The sequence below is a fragment of the Microtus pennsylvanicus genome, chromosome 1, assembly GCF_037038515.1.
Source record: "Microtus pennsylvanicus isolate mMicPen1 chromosome 1, mMicPen1.hap1, whole genome shotgun sequence".
NCBI lineage: Eukaryota > Metazoa > Chordata > Mammalia > Rodentia > Cricetidae > Microtus > Microtus pennsylvanicus.
Genome location: NC_134579.1, coordinates 103,123,483 through 103,135,644, shown reverse-complemented (window position 1 = coordinate 103,135,644; position 12,162 = coordinate 103,123,483). Strand labels below are relative to the sequence as shown.

Here is a 12,162-nt window from a genome sequence, read left to right as displayed (position 1 = left end):
ACACAGCTGGACCTAACTTCACAGGGCTCTACAGCGCAGTAAGTGCGAACTTTCTCAGGAGATGCTTCGTGGGGCCTCTGCGCTCACAGTAAAAGAGGTACCTTGCTATGGATAGTTTAAAATGTTTACAGTAATTGAGTCCTATAACTTTATATTATATTAAAAAATATGTTCTCCCACACATCTATAAACTTTTTTTTAAGTTCTGCACATATTTAACATTTGTATATGCAGGGCGAGAGACATGCTGTATTTTTCTGAACAATCAAACAACCCATAAAACCCCTAAACCCTAATTCGCACAGCCCTCCTGTGTGAGCCACTGCGGAGGTGGGGAGCAAGGACCTGGGGACAACCCGAGGCGTCCGGAAGCGAGGGGAGCTAGGTCAGGGTCACTGGACACAGCTGTGCGATGGTGGGCTGCGGGCAGAGCACCTGCTGATGCTCCGGTGGACAGGCAGAGCAGGGAACTTCCTGCAGACGCAGGCCATGGACCCCTGTGAACTGTGGCCTCTCTCACCCTGCCCAGTTCTGTAGGAAGTGACCCTGACCCTGAACTGTGACCTCTCTCACCCTGCCCAGTTCTGTAGGAAGTGACCCTGACCCTGAACTGTGACCTCTCTTTCACCCTGCCCAGTTCTGTAGGAAGTGACCCTGACCCTGAACTGTGACCTCTCTTTCACCCTGCCCAGTTCTGTAGGAAGTGACCCTGACCTGAACTGTGACCTCTCTCTCATACACCGCCCAGTACTGTAGAAAGCAAAGACTTTGTTCCATCTTAAACTTTTACTATTTCATTTTTCTCAAGTTTTTTGAAACAAGGTCTATCTATGTAGTCCTTGCTGTCCTGGAACTCACTATGAAGACAGAAAGGCTTCAAACCCATAGAGCTCCTCTTGCCTCTGCCCCCGGAATGGTGAAACTAAAGGCCCATGCTACAGAAACATGACTTTCTTTCCATGTCCTGGCACTTTCGGACCTTCTTAGACCGGCAGTCTTCCAGCTCTCTCATTTTAAATGCATGTCTGCTACTGTACTGTACTGCGTTTCCTAGTCCACATTCCAGCTTCGCCTTCAAAGTGTGCAAAATGTTTCAAGGATATAGGAGGAGGTTTCCTCCATTGCTTCTGTCACTTTAAAAATGCCCTCCTAGATCTTTAAACTTTACTCCATAACCTTAGCCAAGAGATACGGAAGTGGGGTCAGCAAGATGACGTAAGCTCGCACTGCCAAGCGTGACATCCTGAGGGTGATCATGAAAACGAACTCCTAATGTTCTCTGACCTCACGTGCCCATGCACGCACAAGCAGGCACAGATATAGAAAAGTATATGTAGAAACAAAAAGGGCAAATGATACCCAGCATTGTATAGGTGGCTGACATTTTAGGAGCAGTGTGCTAGCAGCACCTCTGATGGCCCCGCTTGCTCAGCAGACAGCGAAGGAAGCCATCCTCACTACTGCCTCCTTTTCCTGTTCACTCTTCCTTCCAGCTTTGCTTATTTTAATTTTCACTCTTGTGCTCAAATGTATGCATTCGCTTTTCCAGACTTAAAGGCAACACACAGACGCTCTGGCTACTCTTCCTCACTGAAAACAGTGAGAAAAGGTGATCTGACTGCCTGACTGCAGGCCTACGGGGGGGGGGGGGGGGGGGCAGGAGCTCATGACTCAGAGCCAAGCCCAGTCTGACCTGAGAACGCTTGGACGCACATATTACAAGGGGGAAGACAGGCTGCTGGGCAGACAGCTCAGTAAAGCACTTTCCCCAGAAGCTAGAGGACCAGAGCTCAGATCCTCAGCACTCAACAAATGTCCCGAGAGAGCAGAGACAATCCCTGGAGTGAAACAGGCTAGACAGACGAGCTGAATCGGGAACCCTGGGGTTGACTGAGAGAGACTTGTCTCAATAAAGTGGACGATCGATCCACCATGTTAACCTCAAGGCCCACAGACACGTAAGCACACACAAATGCACACAGATCACACATACAAACACAGGAAAAGGGAAGAGTGGAACATAGAGAGACACACAATCATTCGAGCTTTAAAATACAGCCTGTGATTAATGAGTATTTGCCAGTGTTAAAAAAAATGCATCAACTGAAACAGATAAGAGCCCCATACAAGCACGTGTGTCTTACTTCTTAATCACAAAGCGGATCCTCTCCTTGGCCAGCAATATCCTCTCAAGGCGAGGAATGCCGTATGTCGATGGCCTTCTAAAAGGAATCCCTTCGGGAAGCCCTTCTACATAAAGATCTTCAACATGGGACTGGAAAAGAGGGTATGGGATCGTCACCGGACCTTTGGCTTTTATAGCTTGAGCTTTAGGATGAAAAGAGAAAGGGACCATCATTACAAGACAAGGCTCTGAGCAGACCCCAGGCAGAACGACAACCGAATACGCAATGATGCTTTGTCTTCACAATTCATTTAAGCCAAAACCACAGTGGTTAGTGTGTATGTTTTAAATGGAACTGCCGAGATTTTAGAACATAAACATTCATTATTTATGACTAAACCTCTAAAAGATTTTCTCTTAAGAAACAGGATGGAAGACATTTCTGATCTGCATAATTTATGATAACAACCATTTATGTACCCGGGGGTGAAATGATGCAACAGTTATACAAGTGCCCACAGCCTGTGGCTGGACACCAAATACACTGTCGGCTGGGGGGCTGTGTACATGTGCACCCAATAAACACTGGCATTTGCATTAAAGTTTCAGGTATATCATCCCTGTCAGTGGTTGAGCTGGACACAGCATGAACTCACTAATCCCCTAGCCCTATTTCCAAGTCTACTGAACACAGCGAGAATTCCTCCTTCTCAGCCAATTACCAGCCAACTTGCTTCCAATTCATAAAACATAAAGATTGTTGTGATAATTTCATAGCAGTTGGCACACATTTATTTTCTTATCTAGAAAAAAATCTTAGTGGGCATTGTGATTCCACAACTCAGGAGCAAAGGGATCTCGGTGACTTCTACGCCTGCCTGCTCTACATGGTGAGAACTTGTCTCAACCAAACAAAACAATCCAAAAGATTACATTCTCAACAATTCCTTAATTTACACAGCTGGGGAGCACATACTAAGCTACTCTAGCTCAGAACGGTGCTAGTGGGAACATGGAAACACAAAGAGCAAGCATGAACCATCCACCAGCCGGCATCCTGCAAGGACTGGGCTATCTTACCAGATCTTCAGGGCACACCTGCAGTTCTCATGCCTACTCTGAAGAGGAGGGCAGGAGCATGAAGACATGGCATCCTGGCCTAGCCGTGACCTGTCTGCTGTACCTCACTGCTTCTACATGGACTGTGTCCATGTTTCCTGCTTTGAAATGGGTGAATTAAAAGCACAAACTAAACTGAACGGTGGTGGTGCACTCCTTTAATCTCAGTGCTTGGGAGGCAGAGGCAGATGGATCTCTGTGAGTTCGACACCAGCCTGGTCTACAGAGATCCAGGACAGGTTCCAAAAACTGTCTCAAAAAACAAAAACAGCAAAAAACACCCACAAACTAAGGCCTAAACACAAGGTGGGAGGAACATGAAGGACACCAAAAGGAAAATATACCATGCTTAACAAATAAATGATTTTGTAGCTCTAGGGCTTCATTACAGTCCTCAGTCATAGTTAAGAAATACATGTTGGGGGCTGAAGACATGGTCCAGTGGTTAGGAGCAGCCGCTGCTCTGGCAGAGAGGTTCAGCTCCCAGTATGCACAGCTCCCAACCATCTCCGCACGAGGCACATGGGGGGATGGAACATACATGCACCCAAAACACCAAAAAAAGTATAAAAATAAATAAATCTTTAAAAAAATAAGTTTCTGGGCAGTGGTGGTACATGCTTTTAATCCCAGCACTCAGGAAGTAGAGGCAGGGGGATCTCTGCCTTCAAGGCCAGTCTGGTCTACAGAACATGTTTTAGGAGAGCCAGGCCAGAGCTACACAAAGAAGCCCTGTCTTGGGGGAAAAAAGTTTTCAAGAGCCAAGATCAACAAATGTAAATCTGTGAATATGTATCTGAGCCAGGCATGGGGGCACATGCCTTTAATCTACCACTCTAGAGGTAGAGGTAGGTGGATCTCTGTGAATTGGATGCCACGCTGGTCTTCATAGCAAATTCTGACAATCAGGGCTACATAGTAAGACTCTGCCTCAAAAAAAAAAAAAATTATAGCATGAAGCGACTGTGTGTGTGTGTGTGTGGTGTGGTCTGGTAATCTGATCTGGACACTTAGGTTGCTAATATGTCTTTAGAAGAGACAGATGTGTGAGGAGGGCACAGTTCCTGGCCGACCTGAGCAATGGGTTGAGTGGGCGACTCTGCAGACATACCGTATTTTCTCTCAAACAGCTCCTCAACCTGCTTCCGCAGGTCAGTGATGCGCGCATTCCATTTCTCTGAAAATGAGAGGAAGCTACTTTCAGTACCGGGGGCAGCTTGGCACTGGGTGCTCGTGGCAGAGACAACCTGCCTGACAGCCCGTCTCAGTCTGGCTATTCCCTGACTTCCAAGGGTCTTTCCTTTTCCTGTGCTTCCTAGGAGCAGTTGGAGACTGAGGGACATCTGAAACTTATTTTTAGAACAGTCTACAGACTGCCTTTGTAGTTTTTAAACTTCTTAATGTTAGGCGATCAGAAAAGATCAGCCCAATTAAGCACTGCAAAACAGCGGCAAAGGGAGAGGCCTACACGGGTCCTCTGGGGCACTGAAGCACAGCAGCTGTGGAGAAGCTCGGCTTTACAGGGAGGCAGCTGCCACTTCCATACGATGCTGAAAACACTCAACAAACTCACATACACGCAAAATCCAGTTAGAGCCAGCAGCTGCAACAAGAACAAAGTGGAGGATTCGGATGCCTTCATCAAGGCTGGGTGGGGTTCAGCACTGGCAGAACACTGGCCCTGGGGTCTACCCCAACAGGAACAAAACAAAGACATTTTCAAGAGTTAAGTGGTCTTCAAAGTATGGGCCACAAAACTAATTCCCCCCTAATATTTGAATGGTCCCTTAGAAACCCACTGTAACTGGAGGGACAATGAGAAGTAGATGGGAAACAGAGCAAAACTGAGCACTAAGTTCGTAAACGAAGGGCTCAGTGCTTTGAAGGATAATGGGGCGCCCAGTGGCCGACCCAATGCCATCTACACCGCTTGCTTACAGGCTTCACACAGCTCCACCACCTCCTACATCATAGCTGCCACTGCACCCCTCTTACCCTCTTCCCTGCAGACACTTACCGAAGTTGAACTCCCTCACTTTGCGCTTGCCAGCATTGGCGGGCTCTGGGACCGGTGGAGGCGGGGGCGGCTCACTGCTCTTTGGCCTCTTGGTGGGCGGGGTGTAATCGTCATCTTGAGAAAGAAAACCCTCATTACTGCGGGAATCAGCTGAAGTGACAGTGTAGTGGGGAGGACAGCTCTGGGTGCTCGGGAGCTGTCCAATGACCACAGCTGCCCCGCCTGCAGCCAGCTGCTCATCCCTCCAACCACTACTCTCTTCTCTAAAAGCCTCCACGACCACAGTTGTGATCGATTTAAGTGTTCCGAAAAAACAGGTTTTAATGGAGGCAGCTATTTTCACGACTAAGAATACAAGTGTGTTATTAGAAAAAAGATGAACCCTGAATGGAAGCCCACAAACGATTCCATCGGCCTGAAACAAGGTGTGTGTGTGGTGCGGGTGGGGGAGTGGGGGGGTGAGGGAGAGGGGTGTCTTTCAAGGCAGTCCATGGCACTGGGTTCGCCCACTAAAGCACACACCAGCCTTCTGTTGTTGCTGTTACTTGAGACAGGATCCTCCTGCCTCAGCTTCCTAAAGCACCAGCATCCTGGCTCTGTAAATAGTCTCAATAGCAGTTTCCAGAAGGAAATGAACAGAGACGGTGACTCCCTCCACACCTATGTATAAATACCCAGCAGGATGGGAGTACGGTGTACACACAGGTCAGCACACATGCTTATTTCAGTGGCACGGAGGGGACCCCCAAGTAAAATCCATCTCTCAAGTGCACCTGACACCTGGCCCAAGGAAAAACAGCACTATCATCTTCGGGCCCACGGTCAGGACCTATGCTGTCAGCTCCAACACCATGAGCTAATGTAGCTCACAGAATCTGTATTTAAAGACAGTGCAGGCTTGTCAAGCGTGGTGATGCACACCTTTAATCCCAGCACTCAGGAGGCAGAGGCAGAGGCAGGTAGATCTCTGTGAATTCAAGGCTAGCCTGTTCTACACAATGAGACCCTGTCTCAGAAAGGAAAAAAGAAAAGTATAAAAAGGAAGATCAGAAATTCAAGGTCATCCTCAGCTAAGCATCAAGTTCAAGGCTAGCCTGGAATACAAGTAACCCTATCACAAAAATCAATCAATCAATAAGTATAGAATAAAAATAAATACTACTTAAGGACAACAGCTATCACAAACAACCATTCAAATAACAAAATATTAAGATAATTTAAGATATAATTGTTATTTTCAAACAGACTTAAAAGAAAAAAATGTCAGCCTTTAATCCCAGCACTTGGGAGGCAGAGGTAGGTAGATCTTGGTGAATTCAAGCCCAGCCTGGTCTACAGTTGAGTTCTAGGACAGCCAAGGCTACACAGTGAGACCCTGTCTTGAAAAATAAAAAACAACAAAACAAAAAGTCAATGAGGTTGAAGCCAGGTGTGGTACCACAAGCCTGGAATCTCAGCATCTGAGAGACAGAAGTTGTCAAGGTTGAGACCAGTCTTCCAAAAACAGGCATGAAAACCAGGTGTCATGACACATCCTTGTAATCCCAGCACAGAACAGATCAGGAGTTCAAGACAGGTTATATAGTGAGTTCCAGGAAGCCAGGGTTACATAGAGAGTAACCTCAAAACAAAACCACCTCACTTAAGTCAGTCAAACCCATTTCAGAACTCAAGATCTACTGATACATGATTTAAGAAGATAATCCTAGTTGAATATGAAGATAAAAAGGTCGAGGAGAGTGTTTCATATAATTAGGTCAAGTGCCTACAGACTCAACAGCAGCCCCAAGGGCTTCCACCCGCCCTGCCGAGCCAGCACCTCCTTCCGATACCACTGCTTCCTTCACACGGTGCCCTGCAGCCTCGAGGTGAAGGTGTGAGCTGTTCTGGACAGCGGCACCCAGGCATGGAAGGCTCTTATACTTGCGGAATGGCTACATGAGACATCCTATTGCAGGCTTTGATTATAGGCAGCAGCCAATCCCCTGAGCATTAATTTCACACACAAAAAGGCCATCTCTGGAACAGGACAACCCTAAGCTTACCAATGACACCACAGCTCTAAATGACACTGTCCAAACTCACACAGCTCTCATATGTTAAGGGCAACTGGCTGCTCAGCTGGGCTAGTGGTGAAGACCCCACTCATGCTGAGAGATACAGACACTGTGGGAAGGAAAATGGCTGCTCTACTGAAGCAGAGTAACAGCTGTCAGAGTGTGTCGCTCACTCAGCCCTGCAGCGATGCTTGTGGCGGCGCAGAGAGCGGCCAGATGGACCAAAGACATGCAGAAATATTTGTATGGCCTTAAAAAAAACAGTAACAGAAAAAAGAAGTTCAAGATTGTTCATCCATGAAAACACAACATGAATCAGACAACAAACTCACTTTAGAGCAACTTCAAGCAAAGGGAAATCAAGTCAGGGTCAGAAGTTGGGCTGCAGCACACCAGTGTGGGGAGAGGACTCGGGTCTGGGAGCAGCACCCTAAGGACAGCTATGTTCCAAAAAAGGCTCTTGATTAGCTGACGAGAACTCTCACAAAAGCAAGCTACAGCATACGAAGCTCTGCCCTCCCCACGCAATCTTCCTCCCTCAGTGTCCTGAGTGTGCATACACACCCTACATCATCTCTGCCTATGCCAAAGGAAAGAGCATGGTTGAGACGGAGGCCTATACAGTCAGACTGCTCCAAAGCTTCCCAAACACAGCTCACTTCTGTCCGCTGGGACCTGCTAACGGCTGCCTCTAGCCGCACAGGAATCACAACAAGAGCCCAGAAACAAGAGCGCAGACACGGGAAGTGTCAAGCTAAAACACTATAAAATATGACCATGTTTCTGTAGTTGTTTTTGGTTTTTTCCAGATCGGGTTTCTCTGTGTTGCCCTGGCTGTACTGAAACTCGCTCTGTAGACCAGGCTGACCTAGAACTCAGATCCGCCTACTGGGATTAAGGATGTGCGCTACCACTGCCCAACAAGTATTTCTTTTCCTTATTTTTTTTTTTTCTATAAACTCCTTGGAAAACGTAGAATGATACAATTGGGGATAACAGCTGCCCACAGGCAACAGGGGTTTTTATTTTTCTTAACCCTTTCTTCAGAATAGAACACATCCCTAAAGGAAATCACGTTTCTTCTCCAGTCACGCGTTTCCTTTACTTTTTAAAAAAGACTTATTATTATTTTATGTGTATGAGTGTTGGCCCACACAAATGTATGTGCACCATATGCATGCCTGGTGCCCTTGGAGTCCAGAAGAGGACACTGGAGCCCTGGACCTGAAGTTCTGGAAGATTGTCAGCTACATGCAAGTTGTCTGCAGGAGCAGTAAGGATCTTCACTGCTGAGACCTCTCTGGAGCCCCGTGCTTCTTCTTTGAAAGTGGTTTCATTAATGATAGGCAGAGATTTTTCACATCATTAAACATAATACACAGTAGGGACCTTTCTTTACCCATTCTTTCTGTTAGTTTGCTTATGTGATTTTGGTGTTATAAGACCGAATTCACTTTGTAAATAATCAATACAATCACTATACCAACTTCACGCCAGGTGTGGTGGCACACACCTTTAATCCCAGCACTCAGGAGGCAGAGGCCATTGGATCTATGTGGGTTTGAAGCCAGCTGGTCTTCTGGTCTACATATGAATTTTTAGGTCATCCAGGGCGACAAACATCTCAAAACAAACAAACAAAACCCCAATATCCAGCTTGGTTCTCCCATCTAGTCCAAAAGCACCTACTTTTCTTAGTTCTATATAAGGAACAAAGTTGATTGTCTCATTTACATGCTCAAAATTTTCTAGGAATTAATTAGGGATTTTTTTTAAATTAAAAATTTATAGTTTGGGGCTGGAATGATGGCTCAGCAGTTAAGAGCACTGGCTGCTCTTCCAGAGGACCCGGGTTCAATTCTCAGCACCCACATGGCAGTAACTGTAACTCCAGCTCAAAGTGATCTGACTCCCTCAGACATAAATGCAGGCAAAACACCAACACACAATAATAAACAATAATTTTTTTTAATGTATAATTTACTTATTTCTTCATTTATTGTATGTGCTCGGGGAGAGGTGCAGGAGGTGGGTCCTGGGGATTGAACGGAGGTCACCAGGCTTGGTGACAAGAGCCTTTACCAGCTGGGCCACCTCACTGGTCCCTAATAGGTTTTTAACTAATGGTGACAAAATTTCAACTCTTTAATTGACCACAAAGAATTCAAAGAAGCTTTCAGTTAATAAAATTATGTGAATGAGGAAGACAAATCTATGCATTAATCTACTGAAATTGAAACATGAAGTATGAAAAGATTTCTTCTACCACGTGAAAGCCATCAAACTAGCGTACATCTTCAATACAATGGAGACACAATAGGACAGGCCACGGAGAGACAGAGAGAGGGAGACAGAGCACACCCAAGCTCCCAAACCAAGAAAGGTTATGCTGTGGTTAGAAAAAAAAAGAACTGCTAACTGTGTGGTGCTGGGGAGGTGGGGGGCACGAGCTAGGCGATAAAAGCCTGCATCATAATGCACCTCTATAAATTTGCAAAAACATATCCACACACACACGTGTATATAAAAGATTTGTTAGCAATGTCCTGCCACTGCCCCCTGACGAACGGGTAGGTCGGGGAGAATTTTAGCACCTCGCGTCCAGTGCTGTACGAAAAGGCACGACACTGAGGGCACTCACAGAGGAGTCCTGGGAGACAAGGGGACTAAAGGGAAGGGAAGCCTGGATGGCAGTACACGCCATTAATCCCAGCGCTGGGGAACAAGCAGGCAGATCTCTAAGAGTTCAAGGCCAGCCTGGTCAAAAAGTCATTCCAGGACAGCAAGGCCTCATAGTGAGACCCTACTCTAGAAAAAAAAATGTTTTAAAAAATATTGAAGGCGCATGCCTTTAACCTCAGCACTCAGGAAGCAGAGGCAGACAGATCTCTCTGAATACAAGGTTGCCTGGTCTACACAGTAAGCAGGTTCCAGGCCAACCAGGAATACAATACACAGTGAGAGCCTGCCTCAAAACCAAAAATATAAGTTAGTAAGCATTAAGGTAACTTAGATAATGGAAATTATTTTAAATCTTATTTGCAACCATTGCTTCCAAACATTTTCAAAAGACAAATAAGTGGTATTGGGGGAGAGACTTGCTTTCAAATTGACTGACTCACCCAATATGATGGCATATGCCTATAGTCTTAGCTACTTGGGAAACTGAGGCAGGAGCTGAAACATTTTGAGGCCAGCTTGGGCAGCTTTCTCCTCCCTTCTACTGATTGAGATACTAGGACCTCCAGCTGTTCTTAAATTTCTTCTACCGTAACCCAAAAGGTCCTAGAATCTGCTTCTGCGTGTGGTCTAGGTTCGGATGTCTTCCCCTCACCCTCCTCAATTACTACTGACAGGAAGCACAGTTTGCTCTACCTCCGGGCCAAGCCTCATTTGCACAGCTTAGATCTGTCACCCAGTACTCGCAGAGCAACTGGGGAGTCCCGCTGGGGCGTGGGCTGCTCTGTCCCCAGCTTCTTTCAGAATGGATGAGATGCAAACTCAGTGTGACCGTGACACAGATGCTCATGACCAGAAGGGAACTCTTGGATCAAGGCTGGAATAACTAACCTTCAATGGTCACCTCAACTTCAGGGTCCTCACTTGTTTCTGAAGGGACATGGTGAGTAGAATCTTGAAAAAAATATAAAATTCTAAAATGACATTCATTATTCAGCATGTTCCGTGTGTTCCAACACTTACTGTCTGGTGCTCCCAAAGAAGCCTACAATAAAATGCAACTGGCGTTTAAATTCATTTCATGTTCATTAAAAGTATTTGACCCTTGATTATAACTAGGGATAAAAGAAAACAAAATGTTGAAAACCGCTGGAAAATGTTAAGATAATACCAAGTTACCTGCATCAGTGGACCAAGAGCCCCATGCTCTCGGAGGAATGTGGTTACAGCAAGCTCACAACTGTTTCCTTGCTATAGCCGGAAGAGGCCAGCTAAAAACATGCTTCCTACAGCAGACACTAAGGCCTCTCTCCTCCAGGAAGCCTACAAGTGGTTTATACTATTAAATCAAAACACAACCAACTTTTTGCAAAGGAGACCTTCATATCAAGAGAGCTCCCGCTGGTACGAGGGCATGCGAGACTGGCTGGGATCGGGGTTACCACACAGAGCGTAGGTGCACAGGAAATGTTAGTGCTGGAAGCGCAGGGAGCTTTCATTAGCTGTCTTTCATCCTGCGCAGCCTGAGAGGTTAACTGATTTGCCAATGATGTCTGCTGTTAGCACAGGAATAAAGGGCAGAACCCAAGCGCGCTCAGCTGTTAACACATCAACAGGAGTTCCCTTAGAAACGAGTCTCCGGAGACCTAGTATGTGTTGACAGACTCGGGAAGCGGTGAAGCAGTCTAGGTGCTGGAGGAACCATGCAGGTCCTGTGCAAAGGCCTGTTGTTAGCAGGACCACCCATCCCAACGTAAGACCTGCCACGGAGGACAGATCATCACCCCTGCAAGCCCAACAGGGTGCTTACCACACAGTCACAGGTGAAGAACAGTAAAGTTAGCACAAGTATTTCTGTTTCTGTTTTTCTATTTTAAGATAGGGTCCCACTATGTAGCCCAGACTGGCCTGGAACTCACCATGTAGCCCAGGCTGGCCTCAAACTCATGGGTGATCCTCCTGCTTCAGCCTCCCAAATGCTGGGATAACAGGTGCACGCTACCACACCCGGCTAGACATGAACTATCTGAGAGAAATGTATTCCTATAGAAAGCCTACTTCTGCCACTGAGTGTGTGCGTACATCAGCCCATGTCTTTGCTAGGATCACCCCTTCACTAGCCGATAAAAGATAAAATCCGTGATTTCTTAAAACGTGACAACAAA

At 46.3% G+C, this 12,162-nt stretch overlaps 1 protein-coding gene across 9 annotated transcripts in view; it reads right to left on the bottom strand.

The window, feature by feature from the left end:
- The window catches only part of Gtf2i (general transcription factor IIi), an 81,451-nt gene that overhangs the window by 26,479 nt on the left and 42,810 nt on the right, over positions 1–12,162 (bottom strand). For 5 of the 9 annotated variants that reach the window (XM_075977555.1, XM_075977498.1, XM_075977518.1 and 2 more), the window contains 3 exons: positions 5,262–5,375; positions 4,356–4,421; positions 2,145–2,328 (listed from right to left, as the gene is read on the bottom strand). In XM_075977555.1, the coding sequence (XP_075833670.1) occupies positions 2,145–2,328; positions 4,356–4,421; positions 5,262–5,375 (364 nt within the window). Of the gene's footprint in view, positions 1–2,144; positions 2,329–4,355; positions 4,422–5,261; positions 5,376–10,888; positions 10,952–12,162 lie in introns of all 9 variants that reach the window. The other 4 variants (XM_075977480.1, XM_075977488.1, XM_075977508.1 and 1 more) reach the window with 1 other exon arrangement.